The sequence below is a fragment of the Temnothorax longispinosus genome, chromosome 10 (assembly GCF_030848805.1).
Source record: "Temnothorax longispinosus isolate EJ_2023e chromosome 10, Tlon_JGU_v1, whole genome shotgun sequence".
NCBI classification, from domain to species: domain Eukaryota; kingdom Metazoa; phylum Arthropoda; class Insecta; order Hymenoptera; family Formicidae; genus Temnothorax; species Temnothorax longispinosus.
The window spans coordinates 4,633,772-4,660,559 of record NC_092367.1 but is presented as its reverse complement, the minus strand read 5'-3'; the positions used below and the strand labels follow the sequence as shown (position 1 = coordinate 4,660,559).

The 26,788-nt window shown below is 46.9% G+C and overlaps 1 protein-coding gene and 1 long non-coding RNA gene across 3 annotated transcripts in view; both read right to left on the bottom strand.

Moving 5' to 3' along the window:
* The window catches only part of Ed (hemicentin protein echinoid), a 30,811-nt gene extending 23,045 nt beyond the window's left edge, over positions 1 to 7,766 (bottom strand). For both annotated transcript variants that reach the window (XM_071790009.1, XM_071790008.1), the window contains exon 1: positions 6,612 to 7,766. In XM_071790009.1, the coding sequence (XP_071646110.1) occupies positions 6,612 to 6,684 (73 nt within the window). In that variant the 5' untranslated portion in view covers positions 6,685 to 7,766. The remainder of the gene's footprint in view (positions 1 to 6,611) is intronic.
* Positions 7,767 to 11,560: 3,794 nt separating this feature from the next.
* The window catches only part of LOC139821097 (uncharacterized), a 191,342-nt gene continuing 176,114 nt past the window's right edge, over positions 11,561 to 26,788 (bottom strand). Inside the window, exon 4 of the long non-coding RNA XR_011734182.1 lies at positions 11,561 to 15,210. This is a non-coding gene — a long non-coding RNA (uncharacterized lncRNA). The remainder of the gene's footprint in view (positions 15,211 to 26,788) is intronic.

Genomic DNA, 26,788 nt, shown 5'->3' with positions numbered 1-26,788 from the left:
AGGTGCTATGCGTGGCTGCATAGCATCAGATAACATTGTTACAAATTCGTATCCTTTCTCCACGCAAAGTTTATTGTGTGTTTGCACGATAGGATGCTCCATATGTGAATAAACGCCAGGATAAATTATATTGTTTATTTCATGATTGTAAAATGAATGTAAAATAATTATAAGAACGTGAAGAATTCATGTCGCTGAAATATTGAAACGGGGGTATTATATGTGATGCTATATATATATGATATGGAAGTGATATGATAGCGCAGTATGAAATTAAAACTACATTGTATTACGTGCATTATACGCTACGAGGTATATAGGGCGGATCTATATTTTATGGCGGAAAATCTAATAGAATCTTGAAATATATTGTGCACAATTTATTTATACGTTCCACGAATTCCTAGTTGTTGTCACCATCGCTTTCGACTTTAAACGCGATAGCAGTGTGCTCAACGACTTTCGGAATCGACATTTCATGATAGAGTTTTTAATTTTTTACATTCATCATCAAAACTAGTCTGGCGACCATAAAAATGAAGTTCGAAGAACTCGTGTATTTAAAGCACTCATCATTTGTTTATCAGAGTAAAATCCATTATGTGAAAGCTTTATATTTTTTAACAGTTTGCCGAAAGAGTGTCCTTTAAATCCCGGTCTTGCTCGGGAAAAAGCAGTGATATCCCGTGACCTGCAATCAATCTCTGCGCCCTTTTGACGTGTGCGCGTTTGCTTTCGCGACACCCTGTACGTGCCCACGCCCAGCAGCGCCTGTGAACACGACATAACAAAGCGAAACGCTTAATGTCCACGGCGCGGCAATAACAATACGTCGCTGCGCGCGTGCGCGCGCGCGCGCACGGCCAGCAGCCGAACCTTATTTTACCGCGCGTCGAATATCATCGCCGTAGGCATTCCTGCACCGCGTGCGGCCGCGCGATATTGGCTCTCATACGTCCGGGCAATATGACGATGAGAGTCGCAGAGTCATAACGCATGCGAAAAACGCGCGTACCCCTTTCGACGAAAGCAACACAGCGACCAAACATAAGCCCTCTTGCTCTCACTCCCTCATGCTTTTGAAGCTTTAAACGCGATATACCAGCACGCTCATCGGCTTTCGGGATCGACAGACCATCCGCCAGATGGTAATATAAAGCAAGACGTATAGAGTGTCATAAAGCGAGTCGCTTGCTTTCTATTAATCATAGATGCTTACAAGCTATTTCGGGGATATGGATTAACGATTTTTTATGAACACTTTATATCTGGAAAAAAAGACGAGAGAGAAAGAGGAGGATTTTGTAGATAAATAATCGGAGGAAGACAGCTTTTTTTTTTTAAATTAAATGTTAAAATTTTACCGCACATTTGAGCTGGTCGAGTGTTCGGTTCTGACGTTTAATTTAATTTTGAAAAATTTGTGATTGCGTGCGCGACAAAGAGTTTGGATTTAATATATCCAATTTGTTAAAGTACCCCGTGCTCCGCGCGGAAAATGCGAGCTTTCCAGCAGCGCTCTCCGGTACGCATCGTATGACAAAGCCACGCTTTTTTTCCTCGCTGCTGCGGGAAGTAACGCAGATGTTGAATAGCCTACTCAATACCGCGGTACCCGACCTTTGCGATATCTTCTCGTGCGAAACGTACGGTGAAAGTTGGGAAAACTGCCTCGCCTCCGAAGTTACGGCCGTTTTCTCCCGTGTCGGCCCGGCCAGTAGCTATCGGATGTACGCGCGTGATGTGCGAAACGATTTGAAAACGGGTCGGTTAGAGGATATTTCTCTCTCTCTCTTTTTTTTTTCGCATCGCGCAACAGTCTCGGCCCCCGGGCGCGGACGAAATAATGCTCCGTACGTGCGTGCGCGTTTACCTCCGACAAATACGCCTCTCGCCCGACATCCATTCCGTTTCCTGCCTTTCTTCCGTCCGGTAATATAAAGAATTAATTCCACCGCCGTTTCTCCGTTTTCGAGGTACGGGCAACGCTGCGGGAACCGGCCGTTGTATCGGTGTAGACCCGCTACACAAGTAGAAAATATTTGACTGTCGGTGGCGCGGGATCAGGTAGATTACGTGAAACTGCAGCGGTACGAAAGCGGACGGAATACCGAAAATCCACGATGAATAATACGGAAAGCTGCGTATAACGATAGCCACCGGCGTCTTCACCGCAGCATTGGCTTAATCATGTAACGATCGCCATCGGTTATCGTTCCTAATCCTGATTGAGCGAAACCGTTCGTCTTCTTCGTATTACGAACCCACGTGCGAATTAAAAGAAGAACGGAAGAACCATTAATTTTAACTGCTACATCAAGGTGAAAAAGGACGTGATTCGTCGTAATTTTCATTTTTATATTCACCGTTAAAAATCTTCCTCGAGAGATTATCTTCGAATTAAAATTCCATTAAAGTGAAATCTAGCTGCGGGCACCTCTCCACTCTCCAGGGGGTCGGAAATAAAGATAGATAAACCGCAATAAAGGGACGATATTATATACGCATAATCGCTGCGTACGGAAATAATTTTTGATCCAGCCGCCTTGCCGTTCGCGGCGAACATAACTCAGGGTTACTTCTGCGATGACAAGAAATAAGGGGTCGTTTACAAAAGCCATTAATCGCTTACGTTTCGCGCCCGCGCGGAGGAGAGAAGAGGTACGTCGGCACCCTCCTGTGTGCCATTAACACCGAGACGCTCGTAATCTTCTTTTCGTAATGCAACAACGGAGAGGTAACGGCGCTCTCGCACCTGCGTTGTAGCGCGCGCGCGCGCGTGTAAAGAAATGCGCGCCGCAGAAAAGCGTCGTCGAAATTTATCGAGTGGACAGACAGCTTAGAAGCTCGGCGGGGGTAAAGCAGCGGCAATAAGAGCAGGAAATTTATTAGGTCTGCCGCAAAGACGTCGATCGATTACTCGGTGCCACGGTTGCTTTAAATAAACGCTTGTCGCCCGTAAATGTCCGCCGATCTGCCAGTAACTGACTCTCTTCAAATACCTCTTTCCCAGGGCCTTTTTTCCCCCTTAATTAACTAGCGTAATACCCGGCAAGACATTTATCTGATAAACTCTTCTCTGTCTCTCTCTCCCTTTCCATGGCGCTACTTTTAAAGTACCTTAGATGTTATTTTGTAGACACTTGTGCAAACCAGCCTGCGTGACCGACGCGATTAAATCTATCGTATTTCAGACGAAACGCAGGTAAACGTACTCGAAACGCAACGTTCTCCCTTCCCCTTTCACTTAAACGTATCACCGGTGTTAAGAAGGAGCATCGCGATTTCCAATCCCGGCTACCATCCCCCGCCGATTAGCGGTTAATTACTTTCCGATAATTCCGCGGTGCGATAATGTTTGGCTCGAATCGCGAGATCTTCGTGGGAAGCGGCCGTTCGCGCGGGGAACGACTATTAGAAAACGCGGCGCGTCGTTAGTGCAGCGGCGCGACCCTCCGAGGGCCGATGAGCCCTCGGAGTCGATCCAAGAGTGCCCACCACCCTCGATCTTTGTTGTCGGCTACAACGGGTGCAACAACGTAATCGGCCGTAACTGCGCCGCGCTTCGACGCAACGCCCCCGCACCTAATTATGCTACTCTCCGTGCTTCTAATTAAAGCTCTGTGTGCACCCACGCGAACTGTATCCCCGGTCGTGGCAAAAGGGATACTGTAGTTCGATTGTTTGCATATCCGACCAAACACTTTGAGGCGAACGCAAATCGGAGTCCTAGCCCGCGGCTCTGTTACGTTGTGATTTGACCCGAGAAAAAGTTTATCCGCGAGTGGGGCACGACGCGTAACCTTGGGCGTATGCAAATCATCTCTTTCCCTCCCCCTCTTTCTTTCTCTTCCCTCTCTTTTTCACGTTTACAACGTTGCGAGTTCTCTCACCGCGCGCACCATGAGCCGAGTGGCGAGAGAACCGAAACGCCGAGAGGCGAGAGGAGGCGAGAGCCGAGTGGCGAGAGCGATTAAAGCGGAAACCGGCGGCTGTTTAGGTTTGCCGCGTTTGACATGCCACAAAGGGCCGATCTGTGTAACATCATCTTACATCGGTGCACGGCAAAGGTGCATCTGCATTTCTGGCACCCACGAGCGTTGTATTCGCGAGTATAAACTTTCCGTTCTCCGCCCCGCTCGTGACGTTTAATTATCCGTAGGATTAAACCTTAAGCAGGATTCTCTGTACTTAACGTTTCTTTCGAGTTTTTTTTTTACATTTTTCGATCATTGCGGAAACAATTAATTGGCATCTAGATTTAATCTCGCGAAGTGGCCTACATGCGGCTTTCATATATACTTGAGTCTGAATAAAGTGAAACTGGCTGAGAAAGCAGCTTAGCTAGGTCCCAAAGGAGGGAAAATACATGTCCGAGAGTTTAAGAACATTGATGCAATATTAACATGCGATTTTGCACCGCTACATAATATCGATGAAGACACAGGTTAAAGGTAACGTTTCAAAGATTTATCAGCGAGGACATTTAATCCTGTCAAAAGTGTGCAACTTCACATTTACGAAAGTAAGATGAGCTCGAAAGGAAATAAAAATAGCGAAAGTAGATAAATTGACATCATACAATTTTCTGCTTGTCACTTTAATAACAATACACAGTAAAAAATCGTGTGTACATGGCGGTCCATATGTTAAAATTTTCTTGTGTCACCAAGATTTGATTATTATTTCAATGTAAAATTAATAATGTAAAGTAACATACAACAGCTATGTTATTTTTTTCTTAATATTTTCATGTGTTACATTTATGTCAACGTGATAACTTGACACTTTACATATGTCATTTAGAAATTAAATATTATTTTGAATTTTTTAAACACAATTACTTTAAAAAATCAACACGTCTTAAAGTGATTTTAACACATAAACAAAAGTTAAACGTAAATTTTCAAATAATCGTAAACTTTGACATACAAAATAATTAAATTTACTAAAATTAAATGTTTCTATTACACATAATTTAAGTAAAATCTGTAAAATAATTAATATCATGTGTTAATATAACTTGAAAAATAAAGTCAAAAGAACAAATATAAATGTAAAGTATAGTGTCAATTAATTAACATTTCTAATTTGTCAACAAGTAACACATGAATGAGTCATTTTAACTTAAAATTTTAAGTGGACTTTCTGATAGGACATGTAAAAAATGTTAAAATTGCGTTTTATTTTTTACTGTGTTAGGTGTACTACGTCGATAAAATCTTCGACTAAATCTTTACGTTGTTGAAGACAAATTATTATTATTCTCAAGTCGCGTCATTCCTGATAAAGACTCGCCGCGGCCATTGCTGATGCTGCTTGGTAGCGCGTTTCCGAAGCAGTCTTCCATGAAACTACTTGCTGTTGGAGATCGGCAGCGTGACCGCATACCCGCGACTCGTCCTTGGATTACAAATTTTTCCATCCACTTTTATAACACGGCCGAGATATTTGAGAATTCGTCGAGCGGTCGACGGGAATCTTTCTTTGATCGTCAATTCGGCTGGAATGAGGCTGTGCTCGTGCGGCGGGCGATCTAGATTATCTCCGAGAGTCGCCTGCGGCACTCCGTGTTTCCAGAACGTCGATTTTACGTTGATTTTACGTCGATCTTACAATCTAAATGTCTATATCCCAGCCGCGCGTAGAAAGGCAAGAAGTAGTGAAAACTTTGTAAAAAGCGTCCTTTTGTTCTCGACGACATTTCTGTCGCGCCGTATACGTTTCCTAATCGATTTCACGACCGTGGTTATAGCGCATCGTCAGATTTCTTTCACGCAGTCCTCTCCCCCCTCGGTTAACGATTTGAAGATATACTCCGTGCTACTTCGGCTACAACCCTTCGCTCATGATTTTTATATATCTAGCCTATTCCCTTTCGCGCGGTTCTACACCACTTCGCTCTTGTCTCCATCGATTGCGAGACCGAAGTTGGTGCTAGTTTCGTTGGTGCATAGCTTTCAATAGCGACAAGGGAATTCCCGATATCTTCCGTAATTTCCGTTAGAAAGACTGATGTCGTCGGCATAGCTTATAAGTTTGCGCCCTAATCGCCCCTTCTTCACCCTATCGATATGTTCTCGAGCACTTTAACGCGGTCCTCGGGTACGTTACCGTCTACATATCGGACAAAGCTGAAGAGTCATGCGATCTGTCTAAGAATGATAGCGTTTCGCTTTAAGCAACCCGAGAGGAAATGTCGAAGGTGCAGCGCATCTCGATGCAACAAAGCATCGGGTGGCCCCCGGGCCCCGACGACGCGACGTTGTCTCGATGCACATGCGGCGTGCATGTTGTACAATCCGCAAGCCCACGCAATCCATACGAATCCGATTTCATTCCTCGACAACCACCTCTCGTCGTCCTCCCGCAAAACGTGTTGCGCCGCGCGCCGCAGAATCATCAATTTATCCGATATTTATATGGGAAGCGGCGCGGCGCCGACCGACCGACCGACCGACCGACTCGGCCGAACCCGCGAACGCCTGAATCGTTCATTAATTAACTTCCCCCCCTCCCCCGTGGGCACGTTTCGACGGAATTAGTTTTTAATCATAGCCGTCCGCGCGCGTTCGTTAGGAGAGCCTCGTTTTCGCGGCGGATATACTCACCGGTGCAGAGCAGCAATAGGTTCATTATCGCGATCCGCGTGCGGCGGCTGATGATCCTCGGCTTTCTATCCATGGCTATACCCCGGAGAGAGAGAGGCGGAGTTCACGGAGTAACTTCACACGCGCGCGCGGAGATAATAATTTTCACCTTGTGTTTTTCTTCTCGCCGGCACTCTTGACCGTTCGTTCGCACGAGAAACGCCTGTACTCCGGAAAAGAACCACACGTTGATCAAAATCGGAGCAACAAACGCACCTGTCAATAATTGATCACGTATTTTCTCTCTTTTTTTTTTTATCACGCAGCCTCCTCCACCTTCATTTCCTCCTCACAGGCCCGCGACACCACACGCGCGCACATCCGAATGACGTTCACCGCGAAAATGTCGCGACGGCGACGGCGACGGTGACGGCGGGGGCGGGCACGGGCGCGCACGCCGCATCATTTCTCTCACTCACGTCGAGTTCACCCGCTCTTTTTCTTTTCCCTCGTCGGTCGCTACCGTCCGCGACTGTTGTCCGTCGTTCGCGAGCGGGTACACGCCGGTGACACGACCGGCGGCAGCCTTACGCGAGCGTTGACGCTGCAGACGCGGCCCGACGATGCATCAGGCGAAAGAAGACACGGCGACGCGCTCCTCGCGGCCGATTCGCGCGCGATCATCGCTCAACTGCGCGCACGGGGGTGAAACTCCATTCCCGCACGCGGGGGGCGATGTGAATGGTGTGTGTGTGTGTTATGCGATACGCCGCGCCGTACGTATATACGTGGACCCGCGTGCACCTGACGGTATTAATGGCTTTCTGCGGTCGGAGATTTAAATCGGGATTCTCCGGAACCCCCTCCTCCTCTCCACGCCTCCTCCTCCTTCTGCTCCTCTTCCTCCTCTTCGTTCCTTAACCGAAGATGGTTCTCCGTCGAGCGAAATTATTTTTCCCTCTGTTTTTTTTTCCTCTCGTTCCACTACGGAAAACCGTCCGGCGACGAGGCGAACCGACCGAGTTTCCTTTCGCGAGCCCCCTTCGGATGGGAAACGAGGGGGGAAAACCCCGTAAGTAAAATCAGCTTGGCGCGAGGCTGAAACTGGGAAACTGTCGCGCGTCCGTCGACACCGCCAGTGCGTTTCTCGACAGTCGCACGGCAACTGAGCCTGTGATCTCATCGCGCCTTTTGCTACCCCCACCTCGGCATCTTCGCCCCCTCTCCACAGAACACTCGTGCCGCCACGCATAGTGTGCCGCGTCGTGCTACAACCGTCCGTGGCGGCCGGAGTGCAACGGCGTCGGCGAAGGCGGTGGTGGTAACCGGCCAGAGCCGGATGCACACCTGCAGGTGCAAGAGGCGCTAACTCGAGGCTCGTCCAGCTCGAGAGAGAGCCTCTCGCTTGCCGCGCGGCCCCCTCAATTTGACGGGGGAATTTCGACGAAATCGTGATTCTCTCCCTCCGGTGGCGTTCCGACGTGCGGCGATGAAAGCGGAAATTAGAAGCGGACGAGCAAGAGCGACGTTTCTATCGTGACTTATTTCTAAGGCCCCATTGTTATTTAGTATTCCGTAGCGTTTTAATCTCGTTATGACATAAAGTGGCTTTAAATAAGGGTCTCGGGGAAATGCGGTCTCTGCCGCGCATATATTGGTCCCTCTTGAGATATGCACCGGCGAGTGAAGTACTTGGATGACACTAGGAACTACTTCAACTCGCTGGTAATAGTGCATTCTGGCTATCTAGAGAGAGAGAGAAAGAGAAAGAGAAAGAAAGGGAGGGAGAGAGAAGCCGCGTTACGTTTTGCCCTCTTGAAACGACGCTGAAATTTAATGAAGGCGGTAAATTTTTGTAAGTTTCCTACGACTGGTTACGTTTCACGAGACGAAACATGTTTCTCAAGAGGTCCAATGGTACCGAGGGATTGTAAAATTACACAGTCCTGCATATTACAGAAATGGGAAAAGGCTGTGCTTACGACCGAACATCAAAGTGTAACAATTAATTGATTGAATTTAATAATTTCCTTTTATAAAACGCTGCGCACTTTATGCAATATAAATTTATCCTACCTCGATAGGAACGTTAATGCTATTATAATTTAATTCTGCGCAATCCACAATGAATGCATGCATCAATATGCAAACAATCCGAATGAATCTTTATTAAATAGAAAAAAAAAAGACCGAACTGCTTCGTCCGAGGTAATGTTTAATACGGTAAATTTTAATAAAGACGCTGTCAATTAAAAGTATCGTTTGGTATAAGCACCGCGCAAAATTGCCACGATGAATGAAATACGTAGCACACTAGCAATAACGACGTCTACATTTGGACATGCTAATTTTGGGCAGAAGGCAATTTTGTTGAAATTTACATAATTCTCTAATTTAAGTCTGCTAATCGGCACCCATATGGTTGCGTTGGGACTGAATGAGTTTAATTATTTTAATTACGTAATAGACGCTCTGACCAATTTTGCTTAATGCGTGTATAGAGTTGAGCGACATAAGGGTATAATAGACTTATGTTCTGTCTATACTTATGAGCTTTTCAGAAATTTCTTCTCCGCTTTGTCGTTATTTACTGATATCTCCCTTTGTCTTCCTCATTTTCTATTATCCTTTTGTATCCTTGTAATCAATATTATTATATCCAATTATATCCATTAATGCTATTATAATTAGATTGTAATAGCATTAACGTTCCTACTGATCGGTGTGTTACAATTCAATATTACGCATGAAATATCCTCTCTGAGAAAAAATTGTTAAAATCCAGAAATACGTAATTAAAATAATTTTGTTTTACTTTATCCGATCATAAGCATATGTTTTTCCATTTTTCTAGTACACAGTTATACAATTTTACAATTCGTGTAAATATTCAACTTGTAATCTCACAGAACTTGATACAAATCTTAAGTAAACTCTTCTCTTACACGCAAAACCCATTCGGAGCAAGATCCGTTTCGTGCCCTGGGCATGAACGTAGCACGAGCCAACCCTGCCGACGGCGGCGGCGGTTAAATGGTGGGGAGATCCATGCGGAGGGGCGAAAGGGACAGAAGGGTGTCGGTGAACGTTGGGCCCCCATCTCGTGCGAGGTCGAGGGCGCAGGAGCGAAAAGGGGGGTAGGGGGCGGCGGGAACGGCGGGTAGAGGTGCACGACGGCAGTTTGCCCCCACCGATCCCTACGGCAGGTGGTTCTTTCTCCCGCGGGCTCCACTCGAGGGACCACCAAGCATTTTCGGCCGGCCGTCTGTGCCATCGCGGAGAAGTGGCGCGAACCTGCTGCGAGCGCATACGGCAGCGGCCCGCACCCCGGATTGGAGGGCGCGACGGGGTTTTTAATGGATCGCGTCCGTAATAACACAGCCCGACGTTCCGATAAGCTCGTTCTGTCGTTTGCAAATTCGCGGCTTTCAGAAATCCGCTTGTCCGATCGATGCGAGGAGAGATTGCAACACGATTCTTAATAAAGAAACATTACCTCGTGCCAATCCTTCCACGTCGCTCAATCCGCCATGTCATCCGGGCCATTTTCTTTCTCGCTTCCGGAAAAAGAGAAAAGAGTCTTTCTTTTTCATATGCGCAGCTTATTTTGATATTCACCCAAAATACCAAGCGTCGACTTAAAAATATGTATACGTATCAAAAATGCGGTGAAACGAGGATATTTCGATATAACCGCCAGCATTGTTAGCATTTTTGCGTGTCCTATTGCAATTCCGGCGCGATAGGTGTATCGCGAAGCACCGAAAGAGTTTTATAAATATATAGCCGGCTCGTTTGCCGATTCTATGCATTAATCTCCCGCTTTTTTCCCTCCCCCTTTTAAATAAAAGCGTCTCTTTATGGAAGACTCCACTGGTATGATTTGCATAGATTCGCAATTCGGAGGAAAGATAGCGCCAACACCGACGTGGGGTTTGGGGTCCAACCAAATGGGTTCTTCGTACACACACACCAATGCGCACACGTACGCGCAACGCGTGTATGTGTGTTATGTTTGTATTGCAGCTTATTTCGTTGTCGATTGTAGCCGCGGAATTCGGACGTGCACGATAGCATAAATTAGCGTTTGATGCACTGGGGTCTCGCCGTTGGTAAATGATAAACCGTTGCGGAGATTAAAACTGTATTTTGCATTGGCTGCGCGGCTCATCATAGAATGTCGATCACGCTGGCCCAGTTGCCAGTAGTCGCGATCATGTAAATTGAACTTCGATAAATTTCGGAACGTGTCGAAACAATCTTAATGGCCGAATAATGGCGGGGGGATGGCGGCGATAAAAATCGCCGCTTCATCGCGCCGCAGAAAACAACGTTATTTTAAAACGATACGCTTTCGCGCGCGATGTGCTGTCGAAAACGTTCAAAACATCCCGGCCCGCACTACCTCGCGCAGCCACTGACACGACAATCCCATTTTACGTTGCGCCACGTCCTCGAGGAATCCACCCGTGGAATGCGGAGGACGCGTTTATTACGTAACGCCGCGTTTATTAGGGTCGTAGTTCGAGAGCGCCCGCGTGTCGTCGTCGTCACTTCCCTCAGTTGATCACCGCCAGTCTGTGGCAAACTTTAATCTTTCGGCCTCTTACAAACGAGTTGTTATTTATCTTCGGCGAACAAAGGACGTGTAATTTGGTCTCCTCTAGGCGAGAGGGGCCAAGATAGCGGCTGAGAGACGCTATTCTCCACGCCGCAGAAATTGGTATTTCGTTGAAAACACGCGCGTTAACGCCCCCGTGCAACCTCCGGGAGATGCTCACCTGCCCTTCGCCTACCTGACCGGCCTGCCCGAATCCTCAGACATCGCCTCGCGCGCGCGGCCAGCTTTCTCTTTGTTTCGTGAAACATTGTTGGATCGAAAATGATGGGGAAAGGGTTTGGAGAGCCAGCGCGCAGGTTTCCATCATGAGGGTACGTCGCGCAAAGCATCGCAATCATGTTCACACCGACATGCATTGGCATGCGCTGTCCACAAATATGTGCAAAGTACCACCTGACGCTGGCGAACGTGTATGTATGTGTGCGTGAGTGTGTATGCGCGCTGGTAACATTATCGCCAACAAATATTTGCTCCCTGTCGCGGGGTCGATAAACATCAAAGAAAAGTTGCCGAAAAATTGGAAACTCAGTTTGCGTACAATGCGAGAGGAACTTTTGTATTCTTACTGTCACTTCTTCCTTTACTTTAAAAGATTGTATCGAAGCACGTTATGACTCGAACTGAAAACAGTGTCAAAGCTGGTATACTTGCGCAACTTTATTTTCGCCTTCCGTTATACTCCGGCGAGTTCCGCGCCGCAAATCGCGTTACAATTCTTTTAATTTCGTCCGTCTCGCTCTTAATACAAACATATATATAATATTGGATTTTTCCAAAACTGGTGGCGGGGCGTCGAGAAACTTGACGTCTCGTTTATTAATGGAGTAAATTCAGTATGACAACGTGGGATATTCTTGGCAACGAAATTTATCTCCGAAACGTTGCCAGCAATTATGTCAACTACGTTGCGGTACCGCGGATGCCGCTTGAGAGACTTTCGTATTTTTATTTACAGCTTCGTTTATGCTCTCGACAGTCGTGCTCCGAGAGAAAGCGTCATTTTTAACAAAAGCTTTATGAAATAGAACAGTAGCGCGACCCGCGAATGCGTGGCGAGTGCGCACAGGTTGGGGAACGGTAATCAATCAATCCTGGGTAGATAGATAATTAACTGGTCGACAAATTCGGCAAATAACGAATTCGATTAGTAATGATAAAATATGCATCCTAGTCATTCATGGGATGTGTATTGTATATTCCATTAATTAACTAACAAATCGAATTCGATACCGTCATCACTCGATATTCGAATTCGATATCGCCGAGCGGATTTTTTTTAGAATCAGGTTGACGAAGTGGATTTTCATAATGTGTAAGTCCTCAATCCGGCGTCCATTAGCGGATTTCCGTATAACATGCTCTAGCACATTCATTATAAAAATCCAATAATTAAATTTTTTAATTATTTACTATCTCGTATAATTAAAAGTAATGTGCTTCATTATACTAACAAATAGTTTCTAATTATCAATAATTAAACAATATCTTGGACGTGATCATGTTATTAATTGACAAGAAACGATTCGGCCTGCGCAACAAATAAGATATCTAAAATATTATGTCATTAAGACATCAATAGTAATTTTTAAGGTAAAGGTATTTATATGAATTTATAATATAATATAATATCTGACCATAATATTCAAATGTTAATTTACATTTTGTACCTAGTCGCCCGATTCTAATGCCCCAAATGGAAAATGTATTGTCCGTAGTGATCTGAATCTGAAGCGGGCTTAACTGAGCGCGTATCATTCCAAATCCTCGCGATCAACGCCCGGTAATTAGCTATGTACATAGAAAGTCAATCGCGGCCGATTATGCGCGCATCGACGCGTGACGGAGTGCGTGCGGGACAAGCGTGCGTTTATTCGTTCGTTTGTTCGGTACGAACGATGCAGCCCCACGCCGATTTTCGATCTTCCGAACGACACGAGTGAGTTCGGTCTGATTCGAGGTAGTGAAGCGAGATCGAATCCCGAGGGTTGATGGTAGCGCGGTGGAGGAGAGGATCGCGCGCCGCGCCGGTATAGCCGAAGCTCGGCCGAAACTCGCTGTTGCAATTCGCTCAAATTGAGCCGTCCAATTTGTTCGGATTGTCATGCTAAAGCGGGTCGGGAGCGGCGAAAGAACGAGCAAAGAGGAAAGGAAAGAACGGTCTCCCCCCGCGGTCGCGCGATGCGGTGCGGCGCGGCGCGGCGTCCGTCGCAGTTTCCCACCATTGTTATCGCCCTCGCGCTCGTACGGGGGCCAGATTTGCGAGCGTAACACGCGCTCTCGTATCTCTTGCAGTGACCGATCGACATATATACACGGGGATAAGACGGAATACGTAAGAGTTGCGTGTCTAGCTCTGCCGGTACTTACGCGCGATAACCGGCCGGCTGTGTTCCGTGTAAAGAAACAATCGTAAAGAAATTGTAAATGACTGAAGAAAGTTTCGCATATGCGCGCAGATTAAATGCTCCTTATTAAGACTTTCATTTTGCGGTAATTGTATGCGCATAATTTGCCCCGCGGTTTGTAAGTTATGCGCGATTCGAATGTCAATGGCCAGCTACAATCTGGCGAGAGTCCAGCCGAGTACGCCGATTCGAGCGGCTGTCTGTACGCGCGCGCTACATTGACCCATCGTTGCGTCGGTCAATAATCGGCGATATATTGGAAAATGTTCGGGGAAAAAGTTGAAGCGACGCGGCGTTATCGCCACTTGAAGTTACGTTAATACCCGTCCAATGAACGATTTTGATTTTCGCTCGGGAGCGGCTGACGCGCTTCAATTTTTGGAGCCCTGTCAAAAGTGGCGACCGCGCCATTACGTGTCATTTGCTTTCCGATGCTTCAAGCCCATCGCGCCGATTTTCGTCGGCGATTAAATATCGGCAGACGCACGGCCGCGTGTAAGCACCCCCCGGCCTTCGCGCATTCGCCTAACACTGCCCCACGTTCTCTACCGCTCGGTCGCGAGACCGGTTGCACGCGACGCGCATCGCGAGGCGCGCTGCGTAATATCCGGACGCGGTTTTAAGCCCATTTGCAACCGCAAGGGATTAGTATATTTCGTTGTCGCGCGTGAAATACGTCGACACCGAGAGTTCTCCGTTATTGCCTCTAAAGCGCTTGTACGTTCAACCTATCGTAACGACTTTTAGAATTATGACACGTGTGTGTACTTATTGGGCTTAAATTCTATATAAAATAGTCCGTTAAAAAATAAAAAATATATCTATGCAATTAATTAATTGACGAAAGAAATTATTGTAACGTAGAACGCACACTACGATAGTTTACACTTTTAGAAAATTAATCTCACAGCGTTATTTAAGATGCTGCGGCAGATATGATTACGATAGAACGCATTCTGTTAGATTTGGCAGAGCTCGCGAATATATTTGCAGTAAAAAGGTTTAAAGAGAATTTCATACGTACGTTTGTAACTTTGCGCTTCGCTGGATGATCCCCTGAATATTTACGATTGTATAAAGATTCCGTTTGGGACGTTATATCTCGCGGACCCGCGATTCCGCGTCGGAAAGGAGGGATTTGTGGGGGGGGGGGGAAATCCGTCGAGACCTAGGGTCGCACAATCGAGTCTTTATTTCTTCGAGGTCACCATCGCGCGGTGACGATAAAGCGATAACAGCGGCGCGCGCGCTTCGCTCGCCTGAGTGCCAATGCAAGCGACACACAAATACATCCCGGATCCAGTATTCGAATCGTTATTGTCGTCATCGTCGACGGTTCGTTACCCCGTCGAGTCCTTTTGACCCGGCGAACGCATCGCGCGATTCCGCTTCCCCTTCTTCTGTGTGTTCCTTCCTCGAAAGCCCCGAAGACTGTCTCTTACCGTCTTGTCTCTCCGTTCTACGTTGACTCTCCGGGATGGGAGCATCAGGCCCCCTCTTCCCTCGTATCCGTTTGGCTGCACGCGCGAGAGCGACGTTTACCGTTTTTCGCCAGTTGCCTCACCACGATCGATAGTTCTGATACATCATCTTCCTGGAAATAAAATCCAGGAAATAAAATTGTCAATGTGTCACATTCGCGCTATTTTCGAAGACATCGCGCAGGTTCCGCAGGAAGGGAGAGGAGTAAGGACGCGCGGCGATCGTTGTATTACAATCTGAGAAATTTAATCTATTATTATGAACTAGTTGATAGTACGATGGGAGGAAAGCGCGGTTGTATATACAGATGCGGAGAAGCTGAGGAAAATTCACCGCGACGATATTGCATAAACCGATATTATAAAAGCCCGTCGAGAATTACCGGAAAGAATATTGAAAGTTATTATATCGAAGATTCGCCGTGGCGAAAGCCGAAGCTCCGCTCGAAGCAAGTTTATTTTGTTATTTATAATAAATTTCTGGATATTGCGAGCTTCGCCGCGTATTTATCGCGCTGTATGGATATTTTGATGATGGAGAGTTTCTCCATGTAGGTTAACATATATTACATGCAAAACGGCTAGCACCGTATACGGTCGAACGTTCAAAATTCCCATGAGTGAAAAGTTTCGGGCTAAAGGATGCATTCCGCTGGCCTTGAACGAGGTTCTTGGCTTTACATACGCGAACTGCTGCAGCATGCGCGCCTTTTGAGCTGCGCTCGAAAATTTTCTCCATAGAGAGAGAGCAAGCAAATCCGGAAAGGGGCGTCTACCCCTATGAGTATAAGTATTATTAAAATCCGTTTATGCTCAATCGCAAATTACAGAAATATCCTGATTTTATTTTTGTAGAGTTTGAAATGTATACGATTTGTCCGAAATTATCTTATACGTCATATTTTCCGCGATATTTGCAAAACTTTTTTTCTCTCTCTCTCCCTCTCTCTCTCTTTCTCTCTTTCTCTCTTTTATTTTCTCGCAGAATATTTCCAATGTAATTCTCGTTAACACTTCACAAATGTACGAAGTTTTATCGATATCGGAAAATCCATGAATGTTTTGTAAGCGTATTGCACGAGATACGAGGACGGAGCCTGTATCGTTGGAGGAAGCAAGCATCACGCTTATTTAGGACGCGTCAGCCTAAGCGTGATCTCGTAACTTTTCGCAGCTAGGATAGACGTTTCCGTCCAGAGGATCGATCGACGTTGACGTCAGCGACTTCATTATCGTCGTTTGGAAGAGATAGAGAGAGAGAGAGAGAGAGAGGGGAGGGGGGAAGAGTGAAGGGCGAGGGAGGCAGAGAGCGAACAAACGAAGCGAGGGACAAGAGCCGCAGTTTTAATTACGGACCGCCGAAGCAGTCTCTCCTCCTGATCCGCGGAGTCATGGAAAGCGCGCGGAAAATGCGATTTAATTAAATGGTAACAATTCACGATCGGCGTATTAATGAAGCATCTGCCCGCGTTACTCCGGTTCCTGTGCGATGGAGGAAGCCGGAGGGCCGCCCTCTGATAGAAAGAGAGAGAAAGCATCGTTGGCATAGTTGTGGCGGCAACAATTGCGTTCCGATTCGCGTATTGGACGGAACAAACCCTGCGCGCCCGGCTTTGAATTCGCGGATGCTGGGCTGCTGCTCTTCCTTTCGCAATCGCTCACTCGCGTTCGCCGCGATTAACAATGACCTCTCTCGACGAATTGGCGGCCCGAATCTCGCGAATATTCACTCGCTGGTGCGAGTAATCGTTATTCTAATGGATATTCTAAAGATATTGCCGACAATTCCAAAACGTATTTGTTAGAGTATTTCGGGTTTCTATTTCGAATAACTTGGCCATTATACCGGCGCGCAAGTGATAGAAATTTAAAGTGGCTTGACTGTCTCGCTCCAAATATCGCCAAAAATATGAATTAAAAATTAGGACGTATATATTCGATTATCATCTGGAATAACACGGGCTAAAAGACCGCAGTCGTGCGATAAATAAATAACCAAATGGAAAAGCAAACTTAGTAAGAAATTCATATACAATGCCATATAGAATACTAAATACCGCGATTATATCGCTCGCGATATTAAATATCGTGAAACAATTGTCTTTTTTCGGCTGTGCAATTGAATTTTAATACTATTTTACATTTTCATCTCATTAACGTCAAATTCTCATTATTATGCCAACGCAAGATATAATAATGTCAATAAATCGGCTGAGATAAAAGATTTAAAAACGAAAAAATCAGTTAAACATCATTTTTGTACATATCCTTGTACAATTCTTGTAAAATTAAATGTTATGTTCTTACACGTATACTTTCGTATATGCATATTAATACATCCGGTAATGCACGAGTTATTATTTAAAATATTAAGCTGTGGCAGGAATAATCACGAAAGATAATTCATAGAGATAAAAGATAATTCACAACAACTTACATGAAATTTACTTTGCATTGAATATTAATAAAGTTATAGTACGAAAATAAGATTTTACACGAGCCGTCTTATTTATCCAAGATGTATTGCTTCCGCGTTCTATTCGTATCTTTCTTTAAGTAAATTTTCCGTAATAATAATAGAATTAATAAATCCTCATCTTTAAGAATTCAAGATACGACTTGTATTATATCCAATTAGGATAAACGAAAAATACAAGCATGTACATGCATGTGCTTAAACACGCTAACTTTGGACAAAATTCTCTCCATTGCGGGCTTCCGTATTACATCTAGATTGCTAATTAAACCTTACCTTATCCCAATGTTTCATGTACAAACTTGTACATAAGTTACAAGCATGCGTGGCAAGACTTGCCAAAGGCTGTTTACATATTAACAACGATGCGTCTTGTAGGAGTCTCGTGAGAGAATGTTAATCCTGCATAAATTAAGGTTCGACGATTCTCCTTTTTTTTTCCACTCGCGTTCTAACACATCGCTCACACTTCGCTTGTTTATAGCCGCTAAACAACAGCCTTTAATAACCGCTTTAACTTTTGATTCCCTATTGCGCGTCGAGTAACTGCGGAAAGTTTTTTTTTTTCGTCCGACAGAAAAGTTTGCAGTTAACAAGAAGATATACGGACGGGGAAATTATTAGCTTCGCGAAACTAGTGAAAGAATATTACTTTGTAACACCGTATCTCACACGCCGCTGGAGCCTACCTAATATATCTTAAAACGGTGGTGGATCTCTCGCATTTATCTAAAGTTCTGATCCTCGCGATAAGAGCGACACGATGAACGCGATGACCTTCTTAGCACGCATGGCATACTTGCCGTCGAGTTACGTCTTGCCTGAACGACGTAACGGTACCCACCTGAACCCGTATCTTTTACGCATCGCCGTACGCCGATTTCGTAGCACATATGTAGAGAAAGAGACACCCGGAGAGATCGGGGACGTCGAGTCATCGAAAACTTGTCAGCTTTAAATCGAAAGGACGGCCCGCACGGCCACGCTCGGACGGATCATCTTTGTTGTGGATGATATTTGAAGCTCTTTCTCTTTCCTTCCCTCCTCTTCTCCTCCCTCCCCATCCTCTCTCAATCTCTCTGCTCTCTCCGCTCTCTTCCGTTATTCCAGTCACTCTGCCACGAAATTGTATTATCTCGACAAACAGTGACAATGCGCTTGGCGAGAGTTACAACGTCGCGATGAAGCACTAGAAAATTTCATAACTCGGAGCGATGAGATAAGAGGCCATATAGAGGGTGGTCTAATGCGCTGTTTTTCTTCATGTTGTTTATACTGTCTTATTTTTATCAGCAACTATCTGCCGGAAAATCATCGCGCCGTCCGTCGTGCAATTTCCATTTTTATCTTGGGGTGGCCGCGCGCGCGGCGGCGGCGGCGCTCGCTATGCGCCTCAGGTGTACTTCCTATGACCCTATTTTTCTTCCCCAGTGTTTTTAACGCGGTATACTTAACGGCTGATTAAGGCCTCTGTATTCGTGTCCTCCGAGCACACACGACGATCAAACCATACGATCTATAGTTATAAATATAATCGCGACATGAAGATGCCATTTCCCCGGCTGCAGCCTATCATAAACGAGAAAAAAAAGGCAGGAAAAATATGTGAAACTATAAGTAACGTCGTCCGGAGTAATAACGACATCGAGCCCCGCAACGGTAATTACCCCGAGATGTTTCGAGATGAGTATGGGAAGTGTCTCCATACCATCAAAATTTAAACGGTTCCCAGGTTATGAGCAGCGCTCGACGGGGTTAATGACGTCGCGCGTCTAATCGCTCCGTCGAAGCCGGAGTTTTAAATGAGCGTAAGTAGGGACGGGTTAAAAGGCAAAGTTCATCGCCTGATGACAGACATGCCATCGATCGAAGTGGCTGTGCGTTTTCCTCTATACGATGCGATCGAAAACGAGAGAGAAAGAGAGAGAGAGATAAAGACTAAAGACAAAGAGAGATAGAAAGCGAGAGAGCCGAGCTGATCCCAAGATGGCCTCTAACCGCGTGTACAGCATCTCGCCACGGCACGAAACTTGTCGATCTCGTCCCCGGCTGCGGCCACGGCTGCCGAGTCACGCCAACCATCAGCGATTCAAAGGCCCCGAGGGCCAGCAGATGGTCGCCGATGGCTGTGCATCGCGCGGCGCGCGCGCGGATCGTACGAGAGAAGCCTACCTAGCGGGGCCCCGTCGGCGTCGTGGCGTCATCAGGAGAGACGGCAACGTCGCGCGTCGAGCGGGCCCCGGGCCCTCCGGGCACGAACGCTGGCTCCGTTCTCCACGCGCGCTGCCGTGAACCCTATACCTGGCGAGGCGACCCGCACTGAAGCATGGGTCCCGCGCGCGTTTCTCGTCCCCCCCCCCACTCTCCCGCTCCCCTCGCCGTTCTACGATCTCCTCACTGACCCGCTGTTCAAGAATGTACGGCAACGTCGCGCGACGTGCTGCAACCGGGGCCTGCTGCCGATGTTAGGGGCCCCGCGATCAGGGCCGGCTTCTTCGCGACTCCTGCGATCCCCCATTATATCCGCGTACGAGTTATGTATTTATACCGCTTTATGAGTGGCGTTGACATGAGATTGCTGATCGGCTGGAGGTGCCATTTATCGTTTATCGAATCACGATTCGCGACAGCGGATAAAAATCATGACAGTAAAGAACGGCGGTGTTATAATATCCTTGGTCGAGACTGCTTACGAATATCGTGGCGCGAATTCGTTGGTTAAATCATCTAGAGTTGGCAGCCGCGGTAAAAAGGAAATTGGCGGAAATCGGAATCGATCCTCCTTCGTATCGCTGCGAAGATCGATCAATTGCCTCTCGCTAGAGTCTCGACTACACGGCTCCTACATCAAAGTCATTGTTTTGGCAAGCGATCTCGCTGCTCGCTGCTTGCAGCAGACGCTTCGGAATGTGCCGAGGCTCGTTTTACATACAGACGACCGTGGACCTGAAGAGGTCTAGCGCCGTTCCTGGCAGACCGTCAAGAAACCGGCTAAGCCTCTGACGCTGGCTGGCATTGTCTTGGCCTCAGGCGAGGAAGGCCGGGTAAGGGCCCTCTTTTACGTCTTATGCTCGCGCGCGTACCCGTATTTACTACGAAGCCGAGCCGTTTTACCTGCGAGGATCGCGCGTACTACCATTTCCCTTTAAACTTTTACGTTGTGACACGTGATCGTTAACGATATTGGCCTCGAATAATGATTCCGATCCGGTTTTTTTTTTGCGACCACCATCTCTTGACGTCTTCCTCTACAATCGGGATTATTTCGTTTTTTAAGAAACAATATACCGATTACCTTTGTCAAAATTAATTTTAGTGAGTGACAGGTTCGGAGAAATATATGAAAATAATACGTTTTGTACATCAGGAAAGATTGCTAGAAGCTACATTTGAGGTTTCCCATTGGAATAAATCTCTCTACTAGACAATTGCAATAAAATACTAGTCCCAAACCACAATCGAAGAAGATCCGATTTAATAATAGTTGACAGAAACAAGAAAGATGAAGGTACTGATTTCTGAGGTATCCTTTTATAATTTCAGAAAAGAAAAGAAACTTGGTAACCACTGATTTTATTATAACGGTAATTTTTTGTTACCACGAAAATATTCAGAGGTTTCACAACTAATTTTATAAAGAGGCTTACCCCGCATTATGGTAAAATATTTAATTTCGTTAAATCGTGAATATTGCCAAATTTTTTTTTAGTAAAATCAACCTCTGATTTCCTGTATAAAGCAGTAAACAAAATAATTGAAAATCACGTATGGAAGAGAATTAGCGCAAAAATATGAGAAACATGAAAAATGCGGTAGAAACGAATTTCGCCTCTGGTTTATAATTAATACTCGATCGACAGTGTTCATCAGGAAACTTCCGCGAGTACCGCGAAACTGCGATACCGAGTCGAGTTTTATATGAAAAATGCGGCGTGGGTTAATGCGACGTATTATATCGCATCATCGCATCCTTCGGATAATTCTTGACTCCCTAGCCATACATCTTCATTAAAACCGAGTTATATTCTCGAAGTCTAAAAGGGGAGTATACTCGCACGTTCTCTTATATCATGGCGTCGTAAATCACATTCCGAAATTCGTCTAGGAAATGCGATTTCTCTCCTGACGTTCGACATCTCTGGGTTATTCATTAACGTCCGCGCGGCTTTCCTTCAATTATTTAATTTATTGTTCCTAAAACTTGCTCGCGGCAAGATCAATACGCGCACCTAGATATGTCTGTGCGTAATTAATTACTTTGGCCGATATTAGGAAAAACTAGACGCGGCTGCAAAAACACGATAACGATTGAAACTGTTGTAAATAATAGAAAATTTTAATAAGTCGAGTATAAGTCTCAATCTTACTATTAGATCTATGTGCATTTAAGAAGAACTATTAGGTCCCATTCTCTCGGTAAGCGGAATGAAATATTTCGATATCGACAGTTTGGCACTTTAGACTTATGGATTTTATTCCAATGATCCGGCTTATTTCTCAGATAAATTTCATTTTCGCGAACTTGAGATAATTTTCTGGCCGTTTCGTCATATTTTCTTCGAGTTATTTCGTAACGTCGAACATTTTATCTTATTGTCGTCTGTTTTATCAATCTCGTTGCTAACTAGAATGAAATATTTCGATTCCGCTTCGATAGTCCAGCACTCCGGATTCACTTCATAACTTTTCTTCGTGATCCGACTTATTTCTTGGGATTTCACTTTCGCAAACTCGAAGCAATTTTCCAGCCGTTCCGCAATCGTCATATTTTAGCGAATTATTTTGTTACGTTACGTAAAATATTGCGTAACAATGATTTGGAAAATTCAAACGTCTTGCATCGTCACGTCTGCATCTCGCGTGCCGGCGCACGCGTGATCGCGCACGCTATACATGGAAGCGTATGTTCTCGCCAGCCAGCGTGAATATATGCTCATGGACGCAAGTGAGTTAACGTTGTAGTTCGCAAATGGAGACTTTCACTAATCCGGCTGCCGCGTGTCAGCCGATTCAGCGATGGTCTCCGTCGCTTCCGTTGGGCCTACGACTTGTAGGCGTCAGCGTAAACGAACGGCCATAATATTCCGCGAAAAAGCGTACGCCGCGCATTCCGGACACGCGTTCGTAGCCGCCGTGGAACGAAAGTTCGGAAACTAACAAGGAGTTCTTTCATTCCGGCATTTCCAGCGACCGCGCGGCCCTCCGCCATGCAGACATCGCCAACAAAAAATGCATCACCCTCAAGTAAGAGGAGAAGCGGCCGGGAGGTTGAGAGCGTGACGCGAGGGAAACGAGAGCAAGCAAGGGGAAGGAGAGAAAGAGAGGAGCGAGCAAGAAGGAAGACGAGACGAGGTAGAATGAGAGTGGAACGAAGAGGGGCAGATATGCAGATACGGAGGAAGAGAGACACTCGAGAGTTGTGCTCTCTTACGTGTCGCAAAACTATAAAACTTTAATATTGAAGCTCCCTCAAGCGCGCGCGGGGGCGCGCGCATCCCTCGGTACCGGAAAAAAAGAAGACGACGTCGGCTGCGCGTTATCGTCACTTTGTTCACGAGGAGTGCGTCAAACTGCTTATCTCTCCGCGAGAGCGGCGGGGGTCTGTACGCCTCTGGATCCGTGGTTCCGTCGAAGAGACGGGCGGCTACGAGAGAGAGGGGAGAGAGGAGCGACGCAAAGAGAAACACTAGACGAGAGAACGCTATGGCCCACCCTCGCTCGCCAGTGAAGGGTGGGAAGGGGGGACGAGAGTCGAGAATGGACCGCGGGGGGATGCAGGAACTCGATGGGACGCGAGAACGAGACGGCGAATGACGGCGGAAGGAGGAGAGAGAGAGAGAGAGACGCCCGGCGGCGATGGGGGAGAGGACGCGAAGGGGGACGACGCGGCAGGCTCGCCCGCGCGAGTGGGGATGGAAAGGTCTTGGGTTCAACGTTTCCTAAGAGACGTTGGCGGCTAAATTTAACCGTGCCCCGCGTCATAGCGGCGCACGATCCGGCTTCTCTCGTTCAAGGCCGTGAAAATCACCGTCGATTTGGATTACGGTGCGATACTACGAGTTGTTCCACGGCGCGGAGCAGACGATCGTTCGATCGCTGACGACTGGACGGGACAGGCGACGATTCAATCGCACTTAAAGTTGCACGACGCGGTGTCATCAATTTTGCGCCCAGTGGCATTGTCCTCTTATACTATGGTAATTAGACAGATTTTGATGACAGACGCGCTGAAAAATGTAAATTATTATAAATAAATTGTCGCGATTTTTCTCTGTTGCGATCGTTCATTCCAGTCTTATGTGGACGATACCGCGTTCAATTAGCCGCGATTTTCATGGTTACCTCTGAGAAGAACGGAATCGCACAATTCCTGCGGCATCCCGGTCGGTCGGCGTAAACCTCGGCGCCGATACATCGATAGCCCGGCGTAATCCCCGCTCGGAATCGGGGGAGGGAAATAATTTACGTTAATCCTTTGTAACGAGAGGCATTGTACCCCGTAGCCGGCGCACGATGCAGCATTATATAGGATCGAGGAGGCGGGTGGGGAGGGGGGGAAGGGCGGGGAGAAATTAGAAACCCGGCTCCTCTATTCCTCCGCGTCTCTCCCTATAATTGGATCTAGAGTCGTCGAAACGTGACACGCTAATCGGCGCAAGTCGCTCCGCCAAGGATAGAAGTCAAAGAGTCTGCCCGTGAGCGATAAGCCAAACTCCTTCCCTCCCTCCTCTCTCCACCCCCCGGCACCCGACTCGATAACGACTTTATGTCCGTGTTCTACTTACTTCGTTCGTGCCTCGCTCGCGTGCTCGCCCGTCTCCTCGTAAAACGAGTGCCCCGGGTAGGTAGGTAGGTACTCCCCCTACGCCGAGGAGGGACGGGGAGCGGGTCGCTGGCCGCGACCGTACAGCCGCGGCGACGACGGCGACTAACTTTCGACACGGCGACGACGACATCGTTTCCTCCTGCACTTTTACATTATCGTCGCTCATCCCTCGCGCCCGTCCACGCTGGTCCGAACTTTAATCTCATCGCTTTACTTTGATAAATCGCGTGACGGCCCTGTCCTTTTACGGGCTGACGGGCGAATTGACAGTGCTTTTTCGGCGAGAACGATGTCCCTGGAGTACAGAGGGTTGTACTCCCGATTATTTGTGGCCGCCTCGAGTATTACGTCGCGCACAGACTTAGCGCGAGGAGAGAACTTCGTATCCACAGTTCTGAGCAGGTAATAATACGTGTGGGATTCGTAGATTAAACGGAAATTTCCTTAAATAAGTTCCACGGTTAAAGTTAAATTTGCTTAAAATTAACTGAGAGGTTCTCCACCGTCTCGTATATTCTATAGTAACTTAATTTGCGAAAATGCTGTAATTAATATTTTCCGCTTGATCGTTGTATTAAATATTTTCTCAGAGTCTATCTATATAACACTTTTCTCGACATAAAAATTCTCGTAAAAATTTAAAAGGACCTCCGCATAAATGAGATTCGAATCTCTTCGGCAGCGATGTATTTTCTAGTGAAGCGAACCTATCATCCGACAGACAGACCACGACTTTATTTACGAGCGACGTTACTACAATTCGACGAGAAAAAATTTCCCACTGTTCTCAGCATTCCTTGGTCAAATCGCTCGTTCTCATAATCGACGCTAGTGGGTGTCCGATCTTGGTCCTCTTTTCGGCGCTTTTGTCATGCCCTCTCGCCATGCCGCCATTCGCAGCGATTTCCAAAGCCAAAGCCGTCAAGCCTCTCTCGTCGCTTCTCCCGGCCAACAGTATATTTCACAGAAGAGGATTTCTTCGGAAGGAAAATACTCCTCTCTCTCTCGAACGTGTGTATCCTCGCGAACAATGGGCGAGAGCGTGGGACATACTCGTACGCGTACGACGGCAGATGCCGTCCCTTCTCCATTCTTCTCCCCGCGAAAGAAACCGGCGATTTTAGGTCGTAGAACCAAGACGGGGGAGAGGCGGGGGACACCCGAAGCAGACGGAAGTGTGGAGAGAACGCGCGCTGCCGCGCCGCCGCCACTGCCGCCGCGTCGGTCTCGTTCGCGGAGCAGATAATGTCGCTCATCGACGTAAGAATTATATAGCATTTCGCTCCCGTTCATAATTCGTTATCGTGTAATTTTAATCTTCTCAAATAGATAAACTTTCCAACCACGGAGCGGAAGTGAAAGGCGGCCGTTATTAAATATGACGTGGCGCCTCCGTGAATGGTTTAGAATGTCTAGATTGAAAGCCACTGGTCTAGATAAACGGAGTTATCCCGGCCGCGACGGAGCGGCTCGACTTGCGAGGGGGAATAAAAAGGGGTAAAGGAAGGAGATATACGGTAGCTATCGGTCGTCTAACGCGACCCCGCGCGAATTTTACGACATCTCGAGAGATGCGTCCTCGCGTCGTCGCGCGCGTAATCGCGAGAGAATGCCTTACGTAAAAGTGTTCCCCGCCGTCCTGCTCTCTCCGCCCCCCCCCTTCTGTGAATGATTCACGTTCAATAATTCCGCATTGAGCAGCTTCACGCTCGGTTTCGCCGCGCGTTCCGCCTCAAGGTTTCCGTCGTCCGATCGCGATTCTTGCGCGGCGATGCAACTGCAGAATGCCGCGCGTATCGCGGTGCAGCGAAACGCGCGCGCCTTATCTTTCGCAATATCGAAATTCCATCGTCTAGATGCGGGAGATTATCGATCAGCGCGTGTAACGATTACATCCCCACGCGAATCCCGCGCAGCCCATTTAATCTCATTTTCCATTCGACGCGGATCGAAATTGTCCTCTTGCCATCGTTCGCCGAATGTTCCTTCGAAACTGCACGAAACTGTATTGCAGTGTGCCCGTCGATGCCACCTGTTGCACAGATTTCCGGCACACGCTTCCCCCCTTTCGTGTACGCACATACGTGCGCGCTTGCATACGGCTGTAGGTAACGTGTGTGCGACGCGGTGCGACGATTCGCGTGACGGCCTGTCAAAATCACAACTTTTCGCCGAGTCCGCGGATGTACAACGCGGAGGTTGCGAAAAGTCGACGTTGGATCCTACGCTGGCGTTTTCATTTTCCTACTTTTATCCTCGCGACTTACGTTCCCCCTCGTGTTTTCCTAGAATTTTCATGCGTCGCGATCCGCAGACTGAATCAGGAGTACGTCGTAAAGTTTGTCGCATAGCTAGCTAGCTTTTTGCCCGATGGAAACGTTTCCCTACT